This window comes from Rhinopithecus bieti, unplaced genomic scaffold (assembly GCF_001698545.2).
Source record: "Rhinopithecus bieti isolate Rb0 unplaced genomic scaffold, ASM169854v2 scaffold_17182, whole genome shotgun sequence".
Lineage (NCBI taxonomy): Eukaryota > Metazoa > Chordata > Mammalia > Primates > Cercopithecidae > Rhinopithecus > Rhinopithecus bieti.
Window position 1 is genome coordinate 374,265 of NW_016808817.1, and position 26,865 is coordinate 401,129.

Sequence of the window (26,865 nt, forward strand, 5' to 3'; positions counted from 1 at the left end):
TTTTTTTTTTTTTTTTGTCATTATACTTGAAGTTCTAAGATACATGTGCAGAACGTGCAGGTTTGTTACATAGGTATAAGACGTGCCATGGTGGTTCGCTGCACCCTTCAACCCATCATCTACATTAGGTATTTCTCCTAATGTTGTCCCTTCCCTAGCCCCCAACCCCACAACAGGCCCTGGTTTGTGATGTTTCCCTCCCTGTGTCCATGTGTTCTCATTGTTCAGCTCCCACTTATGAGTGAAAACATGTGGTGTCTGACTTTCTGTTCCAATGTTAGTTTGCTCAGAATGATGGTTTCCAGCTTCATCCATGTCCCTGCAAAGGACGTGAACTCATCCTTTTATATGGCTATATAGTATTCCATGGTGTATATGTGTCACAATTTCTTTATCCAGTCTATCATTGATGGGCATTTGGGTTGGTTCCAAGTCTTTGCTATTGTGAACAGTGCTGCAACAAACATACATGTGCATGTGTCTTTATAGCAGGATGATTTATAATCCTTTGGGGTTATACTCAGTAATGGGATTGCTGGGTCAAATGGTATTTCTGGTTCTAGATCCTTGAGGAATCGCCACATTGTCTTGCACAGTGGTTGAACAAATTTACACTCCCACCAACAGTGTAAAAGCATTCCTATTTCTCCACATCCTCTCCAGCATCTGTTGTTTCCTTTTTAATGATCACCATTCTAACTGGCGTGGGATGGTATCTCATTGTGGTTTTGATTGCATTTCTCTAATGACCAGGGTTGATGAGCTTTTTTTCATATGTGTGTTGGCTGCATGTCTTCTTTTGAGAAGTGTCTGTTCATATCATTTCATATCTTCCTGCAACTAGCTCAGTGTCTGCCCAACCGGCCACCCAGTTTTGTGCTAGAAACCCAGGGCCCTGGTGGTGTAGGCATCCAAGGGAATCTCCTGGTCTGCGGGTTGCAAAAACTGTGGGAAAAGCATAGTATCTGGGGTGAAATGCACTGTTCCTCACGGCACGTCCCTCACAGCTTCTCTTGGCTAGGGGAAGGAGTTCACCAACTCCTTGTGCTTCCTGTATGAGGTGACGCCCTACCCTGCTTCGGTTTTCCCTCTGTGGGATGCACCCACTGTCTAACCAGTTCCAATGAGATGAGCCGGGTGCCTCAGTTAGAAATGCAGAAATCACCTGCCTTCTACATTGATCTCACTGGGAGCTGCAAACCAGAGCTGTTACTATTCAGCCATCTTGCCATCCACCCTTCAGTTTTTACAATTTTTTAACACCAGAATGTCTCTTTGGTTTCTTTTTATAAATTCTGTTTGTTGACATTTAATATTTGGTGTGATGCTTTTCTCATATTTTCCTTTAGTTGTATAGTCATGATTTCCTTTAGCTTTTGAATATATTTAAGCCAGCTCATTTAGTCTTTGTATAAAACATCTGGGTTTTCTCAGGGACAGATTTTGTTGACTTTTCTTTTTCCTGTGTGTAGGTCATATGTCTTATATCTTTGAATGTCTCATAATTTTTTTTTTGTTAAAACTGGAAAATTTAAATAATATAAAGTGATAACCCTGGAAAGTAGATTCTCCTCTATTCCCAGGATTTGCTGTTGTTGTTAATTATTGTAGGCTTTTCTTTTTTAAGTGATACTTTTGGTACTATTTCTGTAAAGGTTTTATTGGTTGTCACATACAGCCACCGAATTTTCTACTCAGTTATCTTAGTGGTCAGCTAATGAGCAGACAGAGATTTTCTTAAATATTTGTGAACAATAAATCTCCCAGGTTGCTGAAGGGCTTCATTGGCATTTTGAGGCACACATTAAACACTTAGCAGTGCACTTTACAACCCTTTCTTTGCCTCCACTTCCTGCTTTTGCAGTATATTAAGGTCAGCAATAGGTGAGAGAATAGGGCCTCCTCACAGCTCTTCACAAGCACCTGAACTTCTGGATTCCCACAGATATGTCAGTCCTTTTCAAAACGTGATTAAGTAATCCTGGAGAAGGTTTTCAGAGGACGTTAGCACTTTCAAGAATCATAAATAATGGGTAGAATGTAGACATTGAGAGAAGGTAAGATTGCACTTTTGGAGTAAAATATAAGCAGTGAGATGTAAGAATGATTGAGAATATATGAAGTCCTATATGGGTATGCTTTAGGGGAGAATTTTAGACACATTCATATCAGTAGAACCCATATAATACAGGAAAGATATTGCCTGCTGAGCAGGGAAGTAAAATGTATTCTGTAGGCATAAAGGGAATAGTTATGTGCTTTTACACAAGATTGTGAGTGACTTGATAGTTTCCTGTTTTCAGGGACAAATAAGGTAGCACAATTAGGTAAAGGTTTGCAAAATATTGACAGAACCAGAATAAGAATCAGCATTCTCATTCTACAGCTCCAATTAATAATCAGGATAGGTTCAGGTGAGGCAGTAGTGAAGAAATGGAGTAGGCAGATAAAAGAGGGGTTCCAAAAGAAAAATCACAGAAGTAGGAAAATAAAACATCGGGTTTGAAGGAGGAGGAAGAGTCATAGTCAACCCTCAGATTACATCCTTGAGAAATCTCAGACTGAATTAGTTGGTGAGAGAAAAACAGTCCTGGAATTTTAGTTGACAACAAAGGGCCAGTATTATCTCAGGTTACGGGTCTGGTGGGACATGGTCCTGATATACTAACAAGGTGGTTATGGTAATGGCTATAGGCAGGAAATTGTGAGTTAAATTAATACCTTTTGTCAGCCTTTGATAAATGATATAAAGCCTTTGATAAAAGATAAATTATGACAAGAGATAGATTGTATTTTTCTTAGTGTTTGTTACATGATGAAGACAAAGGGATTCAAGTTATAAAAAGACTTAAATGGATTCAAGGCCAGTCAGTCTCAGAATCAAATGTGACATTCTGTCCTCAGCAAATGGCAATCACCATGATGGCCACATTGAATTTAAGTAGCTTCAATCCAGGACTCTTCATTCTGTTGGTGATCCCAGGGCTGGAGCAGTTCTGCATCTGGATGGGAATTCTCTCCTTTACCAGTTACCTTGTCTCCCTTGCAGGGAATGGCATCCTTCTGTACCTTACCACAATGGAACACAACCTCCATGAACCCGTGTTTTTCTTCCTCTCTGTACTGGTCTCTGCAAACCTCATATTATACATCATGCGTTTCCCCAAAACATTAGGGATATTCTAGTTGAAGGCTCAGGAAATAATATTTCCTGGATGCTTCACCAGGTTTTATTTTGGTCTGCTTCACTTCAGCTTTTTTTCTGGACTTGGCCATCTTGTTGGGTGTGGCATTTCATCATTACCTGACCATTGGTTTCCCTTTGAGATATACCAGTGACTTGACACCTCAGACACTTGGCAAGATTGTGGTGAGCACTGACTGGAGGTTTAATAACACTTTGCCCATTGATTTCCTGGGGAAGTGTTTGCCCTTCTGCAGAACACACATTAATTCTAACACATACTGTGAGCACATAGGTGTGGCCCTGCTTTCCTGTGCTGATATCTCCATCAACATCTGATATGACTTTACTATATTGGTAATGACTATTATCTCAGATCTGACCCTCACTGATATTTCCTACACCCTCATCCTTCATGCTGTTTTCCACCTTCCATCCAATGATGCCCTTCTGAAGGCCCTAAGTACCTGTGGTTCTCATGTCAGTGTCATTCTCATATTTTACACACCAACCATGCTTTCTGCCCTTACTCATTACTTTTGCCAAAATATCTCTTGCACTTTTTACATCACGTTTTTGGGCCTCTATAGAGCAATCCCTCTTGTACTCAATTCCATAATTATGGAATAAAAACAAAGCAGATTGGAAACAAGGTCATACTTTTATTCTTTCTTAAAGGGATGCGGTGATATGAGGATGAGAATATGGAGAAATGGGCTATGAAAAACTTAAAAGAATTCTTATGTAAATCACTAGCAGAAAGTCTTCCAATAAGAGATCCAATTTTTATGAATTTTAAGATTTCAGCGCTGTTGGAGAAACTCGTTAGTGCAATTAAAGGAATTAGGAGATAAGAGAGATAAGGATTATTCAAGTTGCAAGAAAATAATAGGCATCAAATGGAAGCATTCTAATTTTCTACCATCAAAAACATAAATATGGGAACCACTCATTCTATGGCCTAAAATGAAGCGTCGCTTATTTCAAATTATAAATAAATGCAGAAACTTTTATCCTTCTTTTAGTCATCTTGTTTCAATTTTCTCTTTTTCAAATAAAGAAAAAAACTAATTTACAGGCTTGTAAGGCTCAGTGTGTTTAAGATATAGCAAGCTCATAAATTCAGTAACCATCTTTATGCTGAAAATTACCAGGTCTAAAGCTCCTCATCAAATTCCTTATCTGCCCCATAAAGCCAACTTCCTATTTGATGTCTACTCTTAGGTTTCCCACTGAAACTTCAAAATCAACATGTTCAAATAAAAATTACCATCTTCTCTCCTTACTTGCTTCATGATCCACAAATCATCTTGAATTCTCTCTTATTAAACAGTACAAAATTTAACTAGTTTTCCATGTCAACGTCTGTTTTTCTTATATCATTTATTTTCTTTAATTCTTTAATTATTTAAAAATATGTTTATTATTTATGATGTCTTCTAAATATGCTTTGAATTTTTCCACACACTTCACATTAAAATGTGATCACCATTGTCCCTCCCTCCCAAGTTTTTCAATACCATAATTTAGGAATTTGCTACCTCCAATCTTTTTTTCTCTCCCATCCATTTGCTACTCAGAAAATATCATGGTCTTACTAAACTCAAACCTAGATCAACTCACTCTTCTGCTTTAAATCATTCAACAGTAGATCTATTTGCTTTGAATAAAATCAAAATTTCCTAACATGTATGTTTTCAAAGCCTTTTATGGTATGATGATGCCAACCAGTCATTGCTTGGTGTCCGTTAGCCTCAACCTCCTTCTTTTCTCTTACTCTTACATGCCCTTATGTTACAATCATACCATATTTCTTTTAGTTTTTCAAACAAAGTGTGTTTTCTTTCCACTTGGACCTTTATACATGCTATTCGCTCTGGAAAATTAAGCTTAGCTTGAACTTGGGTAACAAGGAGGAGAAGAGGAAATGATTTTGTAATCCTTTTGCATAAAATACTTTGTCCTACTTCACATCCACTAAGACAGTGATATATATATACATATTTTCCATATATATGTGTATATATACATATATATGTGAAAAGGAAAATAACAAGTGAGGACATGGAGAAATTAGACCCCTGATAGATTGGTAGTGGGAATGTAAAATGGTGCTGCCTCTGTGGAAAACAGTTTGGGTGTTCCTCAAAAAGTTAAATGTAGAGTTACCATTTGACCTAGCAATTCTACTCCTAGGTATATACCCAAGAGAAGTGAGACAGGTGCTCAAATAAAAACTTGTAAATGGTTGCTTATAAAACCATTATTCATAGTACCAAAAATAGAAGTAAAATAAGTAAAATGTATATCAACTGATAAATGTGGTATAATTATACAATAAAATATATTCAGCGACAAAAACGAATAAAGTTTCAATACATGCTGAAATATGAATGAATCTTGAAAATATTTTAAGTGAAAGACACAAGACACAAATGACTGACATATTGTGTAATTTCATTTACATTAAATGTCTAGAAGAGATAAATTTGTAGAGACAGGAAGTATGTTAATGGAGGAAAAGGAAGTGGACAGTGACTAGTTAGTGAGTATGGGGTTTCTTTTTGGGGTGATAAAAAGGTCTGAAATTAGACTTTGGTGATGTTTACACATTAGAAATGTACTAAAAGCTACTAAATTACATACTTTAAAGTGGAGAATTGTATGTCATGTGAATCTTACCTTAATAAAAGTTAAACAAGATGCTCATTATTATGCAAGAAATATATGATGATATATAGACAATAAGTCAAATTTCATTCCAAAATTTTTGTTCTTACCTACTCACTATTCTACCTCAGAATGAGTCAGGATTTCTGTAGCCCAGAGACTTCACTGTCACATCCTTTTTGAGTTACATCATTCTAATCCCAGTGTGTCAGGTCTAACTAGAGTCACAAGAGTCATGTGCTAGAGGCTGCTTCCACTGGCTCATGAGAGCCATGTTAACTTTCAGGAATTTTGCAAGCAGGTCAACATCAAATTGGTAGCTTGAAGTCAGCTATAGTGGAAATATCTACATTTTCTCAATCAGCCACTCTACAAGCAAGCCCCCAAAATTGGCTGTTAAGCATTCATCAGCTTACCACTGGCCATAGTCCTCTTGAAGCCCAATTCACAAGTCTGAGTGTGGCTCAGGCCATGACTGCAGGCCTTATAAGTCTGCACTTGAGCTTCAACCACTTCACTGGCTCTTTTCTTTTGAACTCTGATTTTTATGTCCCCTTGGTTAGTTTTACCCCAATGACCTTTCATATTCCTAAACTTGATCGTTATTTTTGAGAGTAGTATGATAACACATTATTTTATTGTGATTTAGATATAACTTTTTAAGTATATAGCTTTGTATTACTATAGGGAGTAAAGAAGAAAGGAGAGTGGGAAGAAGAGACAGGAATTAGCATAGAGACAATGGTCACTCAGAATATACAGGGTTGCATTATGTGAAAGTTGAAGATCATTTACATTAGAAGTTTGCACTGAATTATATTGTGTTTTAAAGATTCATTTAATCAATTTCATTTTGAAGGAACACACAAATTATTCCAGATCAGAGACATTGTTATTATTCACTTAAAAAGAAAATAATAACTTTATGGTCCCCCACAGCTGATTCTTACTCCTGAGACAATGCAATGCAGGCCAGGTCAAATGTACAATAGCATGTTATATTTGCATTATAAGCAAAGAATGAAGAAATATGTATTTTCTAGGCTTACAAAAGCCAGAAAGACTATTCCCTAGACCCACCCCTACACACATGCCTCCTTCCTTTTCAGAATGTTTCCTTAGACATTAACAGGGTATAAATAGTCCAGAAAAAAAATAAGACCATTCTCACAAGCTTCACAACCCAGAAATGTCTCCACACTTCTGAAGTTAGGTAAATCTCTCTGGAGTTCTCTCAATATCTATGCAGTTGTAAATTCAATTTCCAAGGCTTGCTGTTAGCCAAGCATCCCAAGTTTTTGGCAAAATTAATGCAAACATCCCCAACACAGGACAAACACAAAAGTAATTTCTCTATACCCTAAAAGATGCCAAAAGTCTGAACAGACAACTGAGAAGAAAGAGTTTCCATGGTTCTGGAGCAAGGTAAAATTTCTTTGAAAATCCTCACAGGGGTTTCTGAAGGATGGGAAGTGCAAAGAGGCATCAGTCAGTCACACCACTTGGTATAGGAGCAGTGCAGATAGAGCAGCTGAATAGTGTCTTGTCATTCTCCATCCAGAGCGGGTGACACACCACTGATAGGGAAAAGCTACAGGAGGACAACTCACTATAGCTAAGTGGTCCCCAGTGGGAAAAGAAGGAAGGCAGGTGATAGGAGGACTTGGCTGTAGACAAAGGATGAGGCTTTTCCTGTTTCACATTTAACTTTAAAAAAAAAATTATTTTTGAGACAGAGTCTTGCTCTGTCCCAATTTGCTATTCTTGTATGTATGCATTTGTCCACCCACCATTTGTTGAGGCAGTCTACAGGACAGTATAGATGGTTACGAGAAAAGAGTTGAAGGCCAGAGACTCCTGGCTGCCATACACCAACTTCATCAGTTCTCTGTGGATGAAATTGGAAAATTTATTTAATCACTCCAGGATTCAGTTTCCTCATGCGTGTGTGAAGATCTATGCTACCTCACAGGTTCGATGATTGATTGCAATGTTATATGCAATGCAATTTGCACATTGTTTAGTACATTACATAGTGACCATTTTTAAGTTTTAATTTAATTTCATATTTTATTCTACTGTGTAACAAGCACTGTGGATGCAGATATGACGAAGGCTTTTTTTTTTTTTTTTTTTTTTTAACTGTCCTCAAGGAGATCACGGATTAGTAGGGAAATACACACAGAAGGAGGCAATTCCACTGCAGAGTGACAAATAATACGTAACCTCAAAAAGCACAAAGATCTGTGTGGGCACAGAGAAGTTACTATGTAATTAGGAAAGAGGGCAGGATGGTCAAGAACCTTATATTGGAGCTGTGTTTTGAAGGAAAAAGAGAAATTCTCAAGGCAAATGACAGGAATAGGAATATGCTAGGCAGAGAAGACATTATTTCAAACGTGAAGGATTAAGTGAGAATATTGTGAGATTTGGGGAATTGTATGTACCCTGGTATGGACAGCACCCTAGATATGCTAAGACTGAGAGAAAAGAAGTGGAAGGTAAGATTTGTTTGGAGAAGTAAACAAGGCTTTTACTTTCTGATTCAGAACTTGAATCTTATCCTGAAGACTAAGGGAGGGAGGGGGCTGAAGGAGGATTTTACTTGAGAGTGTGACAGAATGAAATTGACATATTGAAAAGTGCATTCCGGCTACTGTGTAGATTTGCTATTGGAATGCAGTAAGATGCAATTGAAATGAAGTTTTAGAAACAGTAGAATAAGTTTGAGAATTTCCCTGTAGTCCAGGCAGAGATGAAGATACATGCTAAGATGGAAGAATTAAATAATGCTTCCTCCAGGGCTGGAATTAGGGGAAATGCCTAGAGTGCAACATTTAAGGAACAAAGGACTCACTCTCAGGGTTTCAAGTGCTTCCTTTAATGTTGCATGCTAGGCACCTCTATGGGGCTCACTGCTCAGTACACAGACACTCAAGGTGTTACTGCCAGTTAAACAGAAAAGAAGTTTACTGTTGGCTTCTTTGCTCACTTGTCCCTGTGTGCCGTTTAGCTGGAGGCAGGGGCAGGCAACAAGTCCCAGAGGTCACTCCGTTGGGACTTTCTTAGGAGCCATAAACACTCTCAGGCTCATCCTGCCTGCAGCGCAGTGGGAGTCTCCCATCTGTGGTTGAAGGAATGGATGGAAGTTTGTGAGCTAGATTGCACAGGTAGCAAGCAGAACAATTCTGGTGAACTTGGACATACAGACACATAGAAGTTACTGTAACCACCTAGATTGTGGGCTAGCCAAGTTGGCAGGAGGTAAAGTAAGTAACTTTATTTCAGAGTGTAACCTTTACCTAGGATTTCAAGTCTCTGAATCTGAATTTTCCCACAGGTCCCCTGTAAGATTTCTCCAACTTTCAGCCTTCTTGTGCCCTTTCCCAGGAATAATGCCCACCTCTGTACCTTGCTCTCTGAGTCTTCTCCAGTGACATTTTGCAGCTGTAATTATCTAATTCACAGAACCATGCCTGATGAAAATGCCAGCATCCAGGGGCTCCTGAATGACACAGGCTTTTAATAGAGTCTATTCAAGAGGGTGCTCTAGTCTTTTAACTCAAAGTAGGACTCCAGATCAGAGATGCTCCCAAGTAAGTGGTCTGAGGAATCAGTGCTCTTGATAGAGAAGACAGGGATTCTATGGGTACTTCTCAAATCTTATCCTCTGTGGGTAGCTAGATCTTGATCTAGACTTCTCGGTTGCTTGTCTATGAAATCTGAGCTCACATACATAACTTCTTCCATTTTAAAAGCTTCAGACATCACATCAAAGATATTATTTGCCAAGTTGATCTTTGTGAATAGGAAAAATGCCTTGGCTCTTTAAAAAAATTAGGAAAATGTTTTAATATGGAATAAAGGACAATCATATATTGTTGTGCACATATTTCTATTCTTTGGTAAATGTAATTCCATAATCGCTGCTATGCCAATTTATGGCACCCACCAATATTTCAAGTGATAGTAATCAACAGCAGATTGCCCAACTTATTTTCAAAAATCAAAGGACAGCTCCAGGTGATTCATGAGCCTGGAGCTGGTCCAACAGAAAACATGAGATTCTTAGTTATTCATTAGAGGATACTGAGTAAACTCCTCTAGAAGTTGGGGATATTAATTAAAATGGTTCTAATGAAAGTCTAAAATTTTCAGCATTCCCTTTAATAACAAAATGAATTTCATCAAATTACTGTCATATATTTGGTAATTGTAAAATAATAATTTTCCCATGTAAGACTGATGTTTCAGTCTTATATAATTTCATACCTAATGGTTCCTAATTTCTCTGTGAAGTAAAATGAAAGGTTATCTGTTGAGAAAGGGAGTTGGAGTGAGATGAGAATGCTCTGAGGAGTGTAGGAAACAATGAGTCATAGAGATGGAGCTGAGCAAGATTATGCTGTTGGATCACTGGATAGTTCACTAGTTAAGTTTAACATTGATTATCATGAAATTATGGAAACACAAATACATCTAGTTAAGAAGTTTGCTTGTTTCCTTATTTTCTTCGACCTAGGGTACTTATTTAGTTGAATAATGCAGGGGGTTTTATCATACATATGTGATGGAAGGTCAGTGGAACAAGGGCAAGCAAAATGTTGGTAAGAGAGTGGCTGAAATGATGAATTATGGATTTTAACCTGAACAGAGCAGAATGTAAAGACTCCTGGGCATTGAATGAATGGTAGTAAGAAAGTCATTCTAGAGGGCTTCAAGTTTTTCAAGGACAAATTGGTAATAACTGAATCACATGATTGAATAGATACAAAGTGCAGTGTCTACATTTGTGGTTTATGAAGTTGATCAATTTTGGACTACAGTGCTTCAAATATATGACCCTGGAATTAGGTGATTGTGCCTCAGTAACATATAAATTCATCCATTGGAAACAAAGTTTTGAGTAGATGAGTCACAAGAATTTTAAACTGCAGTTAATGTCTAGACATATGTCTTTAAAGAATCAAGAGGAATTACAAGATAACTATGAAAAATAATAAAAAATTTAAAAAGTGGGTAAATGAATTGACTATCACTAAGAAACAGTATCTAGAGTGCTAAGAAGAGATGTGTACAAATAGCATGACTTACACCTTCATTAAGAAGTGTTCCTTTTAACTGCGCAAAGTACCTTTTTTTCTATTTAATGCTTTCGTAGTTTCTGCTTTCCATTTTGCTAGACTTGCTTCCATCACATTTAAATTTGTCTGAAACACACTTGTCTATCCTTTTTATCCTGTTTATTCACACTTGTTTATCCTTTCTGCATCATTTTGTTTTAGATCTTTCTCATGTGCCATATAATTGAATTTTTAAACTGTATTTATCTTTGTGCTTTTTGACAGAAGAATTCAAGCAATCTATAAGCATAAATGATGTATTTGGTTTTATGTTGTTAACTTGTTTTATATTTTTAGTTTTCTATATATTGGTTAATTTTGTATATTTTGCTATACAGATGTTATGCGTGTTATTTGCCACACAGAGTCTGTAGACAATTTTGGTTATATACAGAGGAGTCTAGGAAAAGGCTCATGGGTCTGATTCCCAGTGCTACTATTTCCTCCTTGTGTGGCTTTTGACAAATTACTTTTCTCTGCATCCTTAAAATGTGGATAATATTATTACCTGTCTCATAGAATTGTTAAGAAAATTACAAAAGTGGTCTCATGTAGTATATTAAAGTTTTCAAAAAATATTAGCTTTTGTTATAAAGTTTATTTGCTTTTAGCTTGACCTAGGATTTAGAATATATAAATTCTATTTTTCTTCCACTAGAGGTCCCCTCTGTATTTGTAAAAAGCACACAAACCAATTTTCTCTGATACTTAAGCAAAATTCCCTCATTAATTCCTAAGGATGGACTGAGATTGAGCCTCATACCCTTTCTCATGTCATTCACATGGGAGGCATCAAACATCACAATCTCAGAGAACATTTTGGTCTACACGCCTTAAGTCTCTCTGTGTAGCGTCTGGGATATCAGAACAGTCATTGAAATTGGGATAGGGTCAGTGTGCGGGACAAATTACAGTTCCAGTGATCCGTTTCCTTACATCCTTTGCTACACTTCCATGCCTCTTCTGAATTCTTGGCATCTCACAGTGAGTTGAGGCAGTCACCTGGTGTAACAGCAACATGAAAGAGTAGTGGCTGTGGAATCTAATGACCTTGGCTCTGCTAGTTACTAAAGGTGAGTTGTTAGGTAAGATTACGTCTCAGTTTCAGCTTCTGCAAAAAAAAAAAAAAAAAAAAAAATGAGGGGATAAAATACATATCTCAGAAGGTAGTTCTAAATAAGATAATATTTTTCAAGAACCTGGCACGTAGTGGGAGTCTGTAATTGTTAATTATCTAATTTTCCCAACTGTGATCCAGTATTTTTCAGTTTCTTTCTATCCCTGCATGTAGTTAGACTACTTTTCTCTATACTCATATCTATAGAGCAGCAACTTCCATTGACCCAGGGAGAACTCAGTCATTAAAATGGGAATAGCAGTTTATGCAGTTTGAAGAAGATTCTAGAGTAATTGGATGGTTAGTATCAGAAGTTTTGGGTCTGAGAGTCTTTCTTCAAGTGATGAACATTGCTCTTAATATCAATGAGAGCAAAGAGGCGGACCAGCCCCAAGGAAGTGGTGGAGGAAGAATTACCATACAATTTCCTCATGTTCGTTATAAACAATTTGTTTTTAGGACACAGAAGTTATTGATCTTAATGACCATGTACAACGTGAGTGACCATGGTACAGGCCCCTTCACCCTTTTGGGCATCCCCGGACTTGAGCAGTACCACGTCTGGACCAGCATCCCATTCTGCTTTATCTATCTCGTGACTGTCGTGGCCAATAGTATCCTTCTCTACCTCATTATGGTGGAGCACAGTCTTCATGCACCCATGTTCTTTTTCCTTTCCATGCTGGCCATTACTGACCTCATATTGTCCACTTTATGTGTCCCCAAAACATTTAGCATCTTCTGGTTTGGTCCCCAAACAATCAGTTTTCCTGGCTGTCTCACCCAATTATTCTTTCTGCACTATAGCTTTGTGTTGGACTCAGCTATACTGCTGGCCATGGCATTTGACTGCTATATGGCCATTTGCTCACCCTTGAGATACACTACTATTCTGACTCCCAAAACCATTGTCAAAATTGCTGTGGGAATATGTTTCCAAAGTCTCTGTGTTTTTGTCCTGTGTATTTTCCTTGTGAATCATTTACCCTTCTGCAGGACACATACCATTTCTCAAACATAGTGTGAGCACATAGGTGTTGCCTAGCTCACCTGTGCTGATATCTCCATCAATACCTGGTATGGATTTTGTATTCTTATCATGACAGTGATGACAGATGTGATCCTCATTGCTGTCTCCTACACCCTCATCCTCTATGCTGTCTTTTGTCTCCCTTCCCAAGATGCAGAAGGCCCTTGGCACCTGTGGTCCCCATGTCTGTGTTATCCTCGTATTCTATATACCAGCATTCTTCTCCATCCTTGCCCATAGCTTTGGGCATAATGTCCCTCATACCTTTCATATGATGTTTGCCAACCCTTACGTAATCATCCCACCTGCTCTCAACCCTATTGTCTACGGAGTAAAGACCAAGCAGATCTGGAACAGAATCCTTCTTCTGCTCTTTCCCAAGGGGTCCCAGTGATAGGTGCCTGAGCTCTTGGAGGTAGGGACAAGTTCCTAGTGTATATTGGGTCAAAGACTGAACCTGTGTTCAGAGGCCCAAGAAAAAGGACAGACTAAAATTTATTAACGAGAACTTGAGTTTTGCTTTCTTTGTGATTTGAGGCAGAATTTGAGGCAGATTTGAGGCAGAATCATTCCAGTTATACCAAAGTAAGTTCTGAGTCTAGGAAATAATAAATATTTTTTGACTTCTAGAAACAAGAACTTTTGTAATTCCTTATGATTGCTCTAAAGTGATTATAAAACTTTTAATGAAGACAATGTAATGATTGGCAAATCTCAATGGTTTTTGAGATGTATATATCATAGTAGTTTATTTATACACCATAGCAAGGCAGTAAATTACCTCTTTGATGATTCTGCAGGGTTGTGAGTTTTTAACTTTGTTCACACCTATTAATTTCTAGACAATATCAAGTATAATATGTAGCACACACTAGGGACATACAACGTTTATCAAATAATAAATGGCAAATAATCATAAATTATTGACTTAAGAGTGCAGGTGTTTATATTAAGCAAAGGGATAAGGCAACAATAAAACTCAATGTTTAACTCAACCTTGAGAAAGCCAAATGAGATGTAGGTGGGTGGAGTTTCCCACAAGGAATAAAAGGAGGGAGGCAAATTCCTATGGCTAGTAAAATGGTAAAGCATATACAGACTAAGAAGTGGGTTTGAGACTTGACCAATTGGAAGCACTAGTGGTCTCAATTTTTTTTTTTCATGTTTGTATCTTCATAGAGATGTAGTCACAAGCCAAAAATGTACCTCTGTATGATTCATTATCTCTTCAAATCCAATATGCATAACTTGGTCATAGTGAATCATTCAGTCTCTCGGTCAGTAATAATTATTTTTAGGTGTTTGCCAGGTAGTAATGATAGTCAATGTCTTATTTCCCCTTCAAATCTGATATATCCTCAAAACCTGCAGTTTTTTTCTAAATAGCCTCTTGGGTTCCCCAGCTGAGTGTAGGTACCCTCCTCCCCTACCCCAGTAGTTCAAACCCTCACTGCTTTCACTTGACTGAAAATGTCAGAGTTGTTCATGGTATCTTTACCTTGAGACTACTTTGCCATCCCTGTGCTACTACCCTTTTCACATATCATTGAATTTTTATTTCTACAATGGCTCTCAACATATAGTTTTAATAGAAAAGGATGTCCTTTGGATGCAGAGAATTGTGTTTGAATTTATATTCTGTCTCTTAACGTGTGACAATACCTACATGCATTGTTTCCAAAATTACTTGATGTATTTTGCATACCATAAATAAAAATATAGTCAGGTGCCACTTAACAATGAGGCTACAGTCTCATAAATGTGTTGTTAGGTGATTTTATTATTGTGCAAATATCATAGAGTGTACTTACATAAATCTGTGTGATATAGCCTTGGCTATATAATATATTCTATAACTCCTAGGTTACGAAACTGTACATCATGTTACTATACCGAGTATTGTAGGGAAGTGTAATACAATGGTATTTGTGCATCTAAACATGTCTAAACATAGACAAGGTACTCTATAATAGGGTATTGTAATCTTATGGGACCATTGTTCAGATACATTGTTATGTGGCATATTACAAAGTATAAATAGAAACGGCAAAAAGAAAATAGACAGATTTTAAAATTAAGACAAAAAATAGGCTGAAAATACACTTTCCACCTGCTATGAATTTTTGTTCTCTTATTACATGTGAGTCAGAAATTCAACTGTAAGCTTTCTAGCAGTCCGTGTGAGAGTTAAACATGATTAGCTAAATCATTCATGATAGCTAATTGTTAGAGAAGCAAAACTACTCTTGATATGAAGAACAGAGAAATATCTTCAGAAAGCTCTTAGAATAGGCAGTAAGTGACGCAATTAATGAAATTCTTACAGAATACACAAGTTCATGTGACTCTTCAGTCCATTATCCTAGTATAGAGAAGTGAAGTAACCTCAATTTTTATTCAGCAGAAGGTAAAAATTCTGTCGGGAGCCAATACAATGCTAATCTCTTTAGTTCTGGTTTATTCCAGATATAATAGAACATTCAGAGTACTGAGTGGACTCTTGGCAATCTTTATTAATTAACACATCCAACAATATTTAGCAAACATTTGACAAACATTGACAGAAACTGACTTGACTTTCAGAATTGTGGGATAAAAGCCTCTCAGGTAAAAATTGATATCCGGACTTCCAGAAATTCCTGACAGTACCAGCAGGTAGACCTAACAGATTTTCCATAAGAATATATTTTATTTGCTCAAATTGTTTTTATAATTTTTTAATGAAGTTTAATTTTTTAAAAATTATAAGTGGAAGCTAAGTTATGGGTATGCAAGGGCTTACATTGTAGTATAATGGACACTGGAGACCCAGGAGAGGAGAGGTTGGGAGAGGGGTGAGGAGTGAAGAATTACCTATTGAGTACACACTACACAATACGGTTGACAGGTACGCTAGAAACCCAGACTTCACCATTATACAATTCAGCCATGTAATCAAAAAACACTTGTACCCCTAAAGTCACTAGAATTTTTAAAAGATAATGTTAGGATTATTTCATGTGGGCCATATAGTTTTTATTTTAACAGGTGCCCTAGGTTATTCGTCTACACTATGAGTTTGCCAATATGTTAAACATTGTCACAAGCAGTACCCTACTTAATTTGTCAATCCTTATAAAATCTTGAGAGACAGGTACTAATATGACCACCTTTTAATGGAAATTAAGTAACCAAAGTCCTTTATCTGGTAAGTGAGGGCATGAACTTGAAACCTGGGTGATATGACAGGCACATCTACACGGCTTTCCACTCACATACACATCAGCCCACAAACAAACAAACAAACAAATAAACAAATAAATAAAGTACCCTAAGGCAGTGTTTACTCAAAGACATTAACAAAGTTAATAGAATCTTTTTCATTTTCTTCCCTTGAGGATGAGAAGAAGGCATGTCAGAGTCCCTAATCCCCTGACTACCTGCCTTTTCCCCACAGACAGCAGTGAGTGATCAGAGAAAATAAATGGACAGGGAATCAACCTCTCTAATGTCCTTCCTTTTCCTTCCACTTATTTATTTTTAGTTTTAGTTTTAGTTTTTGGTTGGTGTGTCTGCTCTCTTGCAGGTTTTGTCAACACATTCTTTCTTCTTTCCCTTTGGCCTGATCCCCAAGATTTGGTGAGTATTGGCTGTTTCAAGGGCTTTGATTGGGACAAGACTTAGAGAAAGTGAGTGAAAAGCCAGGGCTCTATTTCTTAGGGGCCATGGACTGGGCACTATAATTTTCTTCCCTGAGCAACTCCCATTTATACACTGAGGTCCTGATCTCCAATACTTGTGTATATGCTCCACTGAATAAGCATCAAAAGATCAGAACAGATGGATAATTACACAGTTGGGTTAAATATGACCACAGTGTCAGGAAATTTCTGTTTCAAGACATATGACTAGAGTCCGTAACTCTAACCTAAAATGTAGAATTAAGTGTGCTGGTATGTGTGTATGCCCAGGGGTGCTCTTGTTAATTTTTATCCATCTTGCTATTTCTGTTCTCTTCTCCACTGTGTGGTCTGACTGTTAATGATAATACTAATGATATAAATATAACCTAATATAAAGAAGTAAAACTTGTTATATGCTTACTATGTTTCAGGTACTATATTGAATATTTTTCGGCCGGGTGTGGTGGCTCACGCCTGTATTCCCAGCACTTTGGGAGGATGAGGTGGGCAGTTCACGAGGTCAGGAGTTTGAGACCAGCCTGGCCAACATAGTGAAACCCTGTCTCTACTAAAAATACAAAAAAAATAGCCGGCATAGTGGTGGGCACCTGTAATCCCAGCTACTCAGGAGGCTGAGACAGGAGAATCACTTGAACCGTGAAGACGGAGGTTGCAGTGAGCCAAGATTGTGCCACTGCACCCCAGCCTGGGCAACAGTGCAAGACTCTGTCTCAAAAAAAAAAAATTTTTAGTGTGTATCATTTTGTCCTAATAATAATTATAAAAATTAGAATTATTAATGTCTTTTAAAAACATAGGAACCCAAATATCATATAGTTTAAATAGCTTGTCCAGATTCACATAGCTAGTAAATTGTGGAACCATGATTAAGTTGTGAAACCTAGCTTTCTGAGGCTCCAGAGCACATGCTCTGTGCCAATATTTTGCTAACATACTGTGGATGCCTGAGTATATGTGTGTGTGTCTACCATAATACAATAATTCTTACTGATAAAATTAACACTAATTCCTTTATATCACTCTATAACTAGTCCATATTTAAGTTTCCCTAATTATTCATTAATTGAATTCAATACCTGGTTTGTTTTAACAGAATTCGATCAAGAACTACACTGCAGGCCAAGCATGGTGGCTCACACCTGTAATCCCAGTACTTTGGGAGGCTGAGGTGGGTGGATCATCTGAGGTCAGGAGTTCGAGACCAGCCTGGCCAACATGGTGAAAGCCCGTCTCTACTAAAAATACAATAATTAGCTGGGGGTGGTGGCGGGCGCATGTAATCCCAGCAACTCGGGAAGTTGAGGCAGGAGAATTGCTTGAACCGGGCAGGCAGAGGTTGCAGTGAGCTGAGATCGTGCCACAGCACTCCAGCCTGGGTGACAGAGTGAGACTCTGTCTCAAGTAAATAAATAAATAACCACACTCCATTTATTTGTTTTTCTCTTAAATGTACTTTAATCTGGAAATGGATTTTCCTTATCTAATATTCCCCTTTCCCCTTTAATGGCATTGACTTGAAAAAAGAAAATAGACTGTTGTAGATTTTTCCACGTTGTGGATTTGTCTGATTGTTAAATGAGAGCCCTGAGAGTTAACTGTCTGTGCACCCATGTGTGTTTGTGAATGCTTTTGGATGACTTCATGAACATCTGTTGTATTTGAGTTCATGGAGATACAAAAACTCAAGAAAACCTTTCCTCACGTATGTATGAGTAAAGGATGACCTCAGACAAGATGGGAGAGCTGTGATTCAAAGTATTAACATATAGTTTCAGTATGCGGATGCCACATGTTGTTTGAGTATGTGAGTAGCATAGAAGAGGAGTTTTCACATGATGTTTGAGTATGCGACCAGCATAGAAGAGGAGTTTTCAACATGAAGGCTGAACAACCTAGTTAGGTTTCTAGTGTTAGCAACAGGTGAATTCTATGGCCCCAGTGGATAAGAGAATCAAGATGAAGGTGGACTGAGCAGGAAAGCCTTGAATCCTCAGTAGATGGGGGGCTGAGCTGTGACTCATCCTCTGAAGTCTGGACTGTGTTCTCAGAATCTAGAATGTGGAGACACCGTAGAGGAGGGTTTGAGTTGTTGTGAGAAAGGTGTTTTTACCTATAGATAAGGAAGGGTAAGAAATAAAGAGAAAGCATCATGTGTCTCTTTTTACCTAAAGAAGAGTGAAGAAAATAAGTTCTGATCTGAGGAATGGAAAGCATTATGAGCTGGTCCCAAGAAGGACATAAAATACAGGAGTAGGAATACGTTTAAACATGATTCTTGGCCTTCTCAGGTGAGGAATATGACATATATGGCCACCACAAGTCTCATTTTAGTCCTGATTCTGGAAGCCCCTGGCCTTGCTGTATGGTTCATTACCTGTAGCACTTACACATATAGTGTCTTTCTACTCACAAAAGGAGAATCTATAAGCATAAGAAGTATCTATACGCATAAAAAATATCTTTCTATGTAAATGAAATCAGATGTTTGATGAGGGGTGGGTAGAGGCATTACTAGGGAAGGAAGAAGGTATAGGACCGGTGGAGAGGTTTTAGGAATTTACAAAGCCTGTGACAATGACAAAATCTAATTATGAAACGTTTTGTTTATATTCTCAGCACATGTGTGGGGGGAAGACAGGAGGAGAAGGGGCTTATAATTGTGTAGATTATGTATGGGTAAATATATGGCGGCAAAATGATATGACAAAATATAAGTGTAGGTCCGGATATGCCTGAGAATGTAAATATTAAGGGTCTGTGTTTGAGAGAGTATGTGTCTTGCTTGGGTCGATGTGTCTCTCTAATAGATGTATGTTCACAAAAACACAGTCCTTCTTTGGACAGAAACCCTGACTGATAGTGTCACTAAGTCCACACTATTCCACACTATTAGAATATTATACACTTGTGTAGTATATAAAGTGTTGGAAAACTACTGACTTTTTTTTTTTTTTTTTTTTTTTTTTTTTTTTTTTTTTTTGAGGAGAAAGGCTAGTGAGCCTCAGCTATAAGGGACTTTTCTAATTTAAATTTGGCTTACACATGTTATCCAGCATAGTGTAGGAACTCATCTGGTGTTTGCTGAACTGAATTAGGTTTTTAGATGGCAATAAAGGGGTGCTGATCTTACAAATCTAAGAGCCACAGTCATCAGGTAGCTTTAAGAGAAGCAAACAGTTGTCTTGAGGGCAATAACAGAGCAAGCAGATTCTAAATAATGATGTCCATAAGGTCATATAAGCTATAATCCACCATGAAAAAGTGTATTCTGTACTTTGTTAACTTGTATGGGAGAACAGTGTACAATGAAGAGTGTAACCAGTCTGGAAGGCTTCCTGGAGTAGCTGTGTAAACTACTTGGGGCGGGGGGGGGGCAGAAGAAAGAAAAGATTCTCTTCAGGTAGACTAATAATGTATCTACTTGTATCTGGAACAATCTTGGTTTATGCATGTTGCTACCATTATTACTAATTTTAACCTTTGTTGATTTCAAACAGGTTCTATTTTGGATGACAAATTATATGGTCACTTTACCTTCAGGAGGCCATGATGATAATTAGTTGAAGGTTTGAGAGTTACTCAAGTTTCTCTAACTATCCTTATTCACCCTCTGTCTTTAGGAGCTGAGATTTATGCCATCTGCATCTGCCATGATCATTTCCAACCTGAGCAGTTATAATCCAGGGCCCTTCATTCTGGTAGGGATCCCAGGCCTGGAGCAATTCCACGTGTGGATTGGAATTCCCTTCTGTATCATCTGTATTGTAGCTGTTGTGGGAAACTGCATCCTTCTCTACCTCATTGCGGTGGAGCATACTCTTCATGAACCCATGTTCTTCTTTCTCTCCTTGCTGGCCATGACTGACCTCACCTTGTCCACAGCTGGTGTGCCTAAAACACTCAGTATCTTTGGCTGGGGGCTCGTGAAATCACATTCCCAGGATGCCTTACACAAATGTTCTTCCTTCACTACAGCTTTGTCCTGGATTCAGCCATTCTGATGGCCATGGCATTTGATCGCTATGTAGCTATCTGTTCTCCCTTGAGATATACCACCATCTTGACTCCCAAGACCATCATCAAGATTGCTATGGACATCTCCTTTCGAAGCTTCTGCATCATCCTGCCAGATGTATTCTTGCTGATGCGCCTGCCTTTCTGCAGGACACGCATCATACCCCACATATACTGTGAGCATATAGACGTTGTCTGGCTCGCCTGTGCTGGTATCTCCATCAACATCTGGTATGGCTTTTGTGTTCCCATCATGATGGTCATCTCAGATGTGATTCTCATTGCTGTTTCCTATGCCCTTATCCTCTGTGCTGTCTTTCGCCTTCGCTCCTAAGATGTCCGCCAGAAAGTCCTCGGCACTTATGGTTCTCATGTCTGTGTCATCCTCATGTTTTATACGCCTGCCTTTTTCTCCATCCTTGCCCATCACTTTGGACACAATGTCTCTCACACCTTCCACATCATGTTTGCCAATCTCTACATTGTTATCCCACCTGCACTTAACCCCATGGTTTACGGAGTGAAGACCAAGCAGATCAGAGATAAGGTTATACTTTTGTTTTCTACTAAGGATACAGGATGATGTTTTACTGGGCAATGGAATAACTAGGATAACCTTATAGTGTACAGAAATGTAGAAAGAGTGAAATGACAAATGCTATTTAAAGCAAGAACTACCTGAAGTTGCTTTCATGTGCCAAGAATGTGGCATGATCTGTATGAAAATGATGGTCCTATGTATAAAAAAAATCCTTGATGACTTCTTTGCTTGTGAAATAGGGGGCTGTACAGAATATGATCAGGAAGAAGGAGATGAAAACAGAGAGTGAAATTACTCTAAATTGAGAAAGAAATAAAAATTTGGAAATTGAGATGCACAGCTATTATAAGTGAGTGTGTTAAGTAAAACAGAAACACTGGGGAAGAGAGAATAAAAGTGAAAAGATCAGTGAGAAATTTCTCACTGAGAGGATTATCAGATGGATATTTAGGACATTAATGATAACATTTGATTCAAATTATCTTCCTTTTATGTTTCACTGTAATTCCCTTTAAATGTTTCCTCCCTATACACACACAATATGAAAAATTGAAGAGCCTTAAGTACAAGCCTGCTAAAATAATGTTATATCAGCAGTGCTATAAAGAGAATGAGTGAATTAGCATATTGATCAATGAATGGTAGGGTTGCTGGCTTTGGTGCTGGGAGAGGAGAGTAGCTTCTAGGCCCCAAGACACATTGAGAAAGTGAGCTACAGAGGTAGTACTGGGAGAACATAACCCCTGAAAACAGTTGGAGATTTGAGTAAAGAGCTGGACTTCCCACAGTACACAGATTAGACTTCAAGCCAGCTCATTTAGAAACTAAAGTACAAATGTAACCACACTAGTTAGAGGACCTGTGGAACTCTGTTCTGTATACTGCAGTTCCTTGATTGCAAGCCACAATTTTACAGCAAGGAGAGGGAATGAGGATGGGAACACCACAATATAGTAACACATCCATGGAAAAATGCATCCAAATTTTGTAAGCATTGGTACTGAGAAAATACTATGTGTTGAGATCAAAGAAGGAACTTAGAAGCATAATCATAAACTATTATGAAATGTAGAGTTGATCTATCCCAGTGGTTTCCGAGGCAATCCTAAAGAGCTGGATTCTGAGAGGTTGCTTTAAGGTGCATCTCAAGGCTTAGATGAAGGAAGTTTCTTGTCTTATTTTTCCACAATCACAGCAGACCTGATATTATCTAGTTTTGCTTGTGTATCAAGCACTTAGGTAAGATTCTACTTGAACAATAAAGTTTCTCCAATAAATCCTATTTTGAAAATCATCCATTCTTTGGCTATTACTAAAGCATGAAAAAAAAAAAAAAAACACACAGATGCTGGTGAGGTTATGGAGAAAAAGGAAAACTTATACACTGAGAGTGGTAGTGTAAATTAGTTCAACCATTGTAGAAGACAGTGTGGCAATTCCTCAAAGACCTAAAGACAGAAATACCATTTGACCCAGCAATTCCATTACTGGGTATATAAAAAGGAATATAAATGGTTCTATTATAAAGACATATGCATGCATATGTTCATTGCATCAATATTTACAATAGTAAAGACATGGAATCAACCCAAATGCCCACCAATGTTACATTGGATAAAAAAATGTGGTGCATATACACCACGGAATACTATGTAGCCATAATAAACGATGAGATCATGTCCTTTGCAGGAACATGAGGGAGCTGGAGGGCATTATCCTTAGCAAACTAACACAGGAACAGAAAACCAAATACTGTGTGTTCTTACTTATAAGTGGGAGCGAAATGATGAGAAGACATGGACACACAGAGGGAACAACACACACTGGGGCCTATCAAAGGGTAGAGGATGAGAGAAAGGAGAGGATTAGGAAAAATAACTAATGGATACTAGGCTTAATATCTAGGTGATGAAATAATCTGTACAACAAACCCCCATGACACAAGTTTACCAAAGTAACAAACCTGCACGTGCACCCCAGAACTTAAAAACAAAAGTTAAATTATAAAAAAGAAAATCATCTATTCATTTGGAAACTATTTATTGATGACCTTCTATATTTTAGATATTGTTCTAAGCATTTGGGATTATGAGGAATCTCTGCCTTCTTCCATGGATTTTGTATTCTTGGGAGAGTGATAAGCAATAAAACAAAGAAATTAGTTCATTGCTTAAAAATATTAATATAACAAATGAAAAAAATAAAGTTGGATAAGATGATGGATTAAAACTGGCCTGAAGGACAATGGCAGAGAGGACAGCAAATGAAAATACTCTAGGACTGAAAAGAGCTTGACATGAATTGAGGATAGAAATAAGGTCCTAGTGGCTGCAGCCGAGTGATCCAGGGAGGGGATAGGACATGAGGAATGCGCAGGGCTAGGGCCAGATCCTATGCAACTGAAGCTATCCAAATCTCAGTCTCAGAAGAGGAAACTGAAGATCAAAAAGTACAAATAACTTTCCCAAGACACACAGCAAGGAAGTTATTAATATGGAGCTGGAATACAATCTGCTAACCCCCAGTTCAGTGATATTCTCATTAAACACAGCCTCATGCTTATGAAAATAGACTCCAAATGAAGGGAAAAAAATCTGGGAAGATCAGAGCCTACTTTTACGGTTGCTATAAACTCTAGTTGTGTTTTAAAGTTTTAATTAATTTACCTTTCAGTTATTTTTAAATTTTTAATTGACAAACATAAATTGTATGACTAAATCAGGCTAATTAACTTATTCATCACCTAATATACTTATGATTTCTTTATGGTAAGAGCATTTAACATCTATTCTTTTAGAAATTTTGAAGTATTCAATGCATTATTATTAATTATAATCACCATGATGTGCAATAGATCACTAGAATGTATTCCTCTAGACTAACTGAAACTTTGAACACTGACTAATATCTTTGCTTTTCCTGTCCACTCCCCAGTCTGGTAACCACTATTATACTGTCTACTTCGGTGTGAAATCTAGTTACTTAAAATTAAGACATATTTGACTGTATGAAAGTTCTGCTTTCTGTGCCAACTTGCAAAACTGGCCACAGATACCAGGAGATTTTCTAGTATTCTGTTATTCTCTTCTGGTTATTTCCATGTTGCTGAGAACATGGATTGACCAAGAGATAATATTTTTTAAGTTTATGAAAGGAATAATAAATAAATCGATACAGAGTTGAGATAATTCTTTTTTTGAGATGGAATCTCGCTTTGTTGCCCAGGCTGGAGATTAGTGGCATGATCTCGGCTCACTACAAGCTCCGCCTTCAGGGTTCACGCCATTCTCCTGCCTCAGCCTCCCGAGTAGCTGGGACTACAGGCGCCCGCCACCGCGCCAGGCTAATTTTTTGTATTTTTAGTAGAGACGGGGTGTCACCATGTTAGCCAGGATGGTCTTGATCTCCTGACCTTGTGATCCGCCTGCCTTGGCCTCCCAAAGTGCTGGGATTACAGGAGTGAGCCACTGCGCCCAGCCAGAGCTGAGGTAATTTAGAAGTACACACTCCTTTCATCCTGGTAAGTGTTGAAACCCATGATTTTCACTAATACACATGAATGGCTCTCATGAAAGACAAATATCCCAAGAAACCCCAATGATAAAGAATCTGATGTCTGTACAGTCATCATTCCTCCTTTCACCCTCTATCTCTGGCTCAATCATCTGCTATTATTTTTCTACCCTCCTCCCCAGAAATGTTTATTTATTTCTATGGCTATATAAACTTTCTGCTGGTTATGCTATACTTTAGTTTTTATATGTGATCTTCCTCAGCTCATAGGATCAGGACTAGGATTAAGAAATGTGGATAAATGTGCTTTGTAGATTGTAAAATGCTATTCTAATATTAGCTGCTATGTTAGTGTCTTTTTTATTTGTATAAATTTAAAGGGTACAAGTGCAGTTTTATTACAACATATTGCATAGTGGTGAAGTATGGGCTTTTAGTGTATCCATCAATTCTAATAACATTAATTCTTCTGATCCATGACCATGGGTTATTTTTTCATTTGTTTGTGTCATCTACAATTTCTTTCATCAGTACTTTGTAGTTCTTCTTGTAGAGATATTTAACCTCCTTGGTTAAATGTATTCCTAGGCACATTTTTTGGTAGTTACTGTGAGATTGCCTTCTTGATTTGGTTATCTGCTTTATTGTTATTGGTATATAGAAATGCTACTGATTATTGTATGTTGGTTTGTATCTTGAAACTTTAGTGAATTCATTTATTAAATCTAGAGTTTTGACAGGATTTTGGGGTTTTCTATATATAAAATCGTGTTGTTAGCATACCGAGATAATTTGACTTCTTCCTTTCTGATTTGGACACCTTTTATTTCTTTCACCTGACTGATTTTTCTGACTATGACTTCCAGTACTATATTGAATAGGAGTAGTAAAAATTGGCATCATTGTCTTGTTCCAGGTCTTAGAGGGAATGCTTTCAAATTTTCTCTGTCCAGTATGATGTTGGCTATGGGTTTTTCATATATAGCCTTTATTATTTTGAGGTAAATATCTCTGATGAACATAGACACAAAAATCCTCACCTAAATAATAGCAAAATGAATCCAACAGCACATCAGAAAGATAAAACATCATGACCAAGTAGGTTCTATTCCTGGGATGCAATGATGTTTCAACATACACAAAATGATAAAGGTGATTCATCACATAAACAGAATTAAGGACAGAAATGACATGATCATCTCAACAGATTCAGAGAAAGCATTTGATAAAATTAAGCATCCCTTCACAAAAAAAAAAAAAAAAAAATCCCTCAACCAGCTAGGTATAAGAACATACTTCACAATAATATGTTAGTATCTTTACTAATTACTGCTGTCACTCTCACCTCAGACCCATTATGTTTAAACCTGAGCTCATCAGTTTGTCATTTAAAATCCTCCTGCATTTTTGTGGTTTATGGGAGTAGAAAACAGGTTAGGCTCAGTTTTGCTTCCCACAAGTTCACATTTACTGACCTAGGTGCCAATTACTCTTTCTGGTCAGGAAGATTGCAAATTTTCAGTCCCATTCTTAGATCATGAATGAAATTACAAGTTCTGGTTTGGACTAAAAGATAGTAATTATCTAAAAATCAGTAGGTAACTTTACAACACACAAATGATCTTATCCTATGTATCTTCCTTTTGTGCAAATTCCCAATTTCTTATACTAGAGACTCTATCCATAGGGGAACTGTGACTTACTTTATCTTCTCATCCTCAGAATCTAATATGGTATTCTACAAATTGTAAAAATCAATGAACAAGTTCCTAACATCTTCTTTTCTAGACTTTCCACAGCTAACCATTCTTTGGGTATTTGTTATTCTATTTCAGTAGCCCCTGGGATTTTAGTACTACTCACCCCTCTGTCCCATTCGCCCTTATGTTAATCCAGATACCTGCAACTTGTATCTAGGCCAAATATTGAATATACACTTTATGTCATATATCAATGACAATAGAGGTAGCTTCTGTGTTCAGAAGAATAA

General features: G+C 37.6%; 2 protein-coding genes and 1 long non-coding RNA gene across 3 annotated transcripts in view; 2 read left to right on the forward strand and 1 right to left on the reverse strand.

Moving 5' to 3' along the window:
* Positions 1 to 11,632: 11,632 nt before the first annotated feature.
* Positions 11,633 to 26,865, reverse strand: part of LOC108538974 (uncharacterized) — a 42,974-nt gene continuing 27,741 nt past the window's right edge. Inside the window, exon 4 of the long non-coding RNA XR_001888238.1 lies at positions 11,633 to 12,088. This is a non-coding gene — a long non-coding RNA (uncharacterized LOC108538974). The remainder of the gene's footprint in view (positions 12,089 to 26,865) is intronic.
* On the forward strand, positions 12,576 to 13,518 carry OR52H1 (olfactory receptor family 52 subfamily H member 1). Its single transcript, XM_017887319.1, is given in 2 exon segments — positions 12,576 to 13,276; positions 13,278 to 13,518. Coding segments are annotated over 2 exon segments (942 nt in total).
* Positions 20,440 to 21,404, forward strand: LOC108538971 (olfactory receptor 52H1-like). The gene is given in 2 exon segments (XM_017887318.1): positions 20,440 to 20,713; positions 20,716 to 21,404. Coding segments are annotated over 2 exon segments (963 nt in total).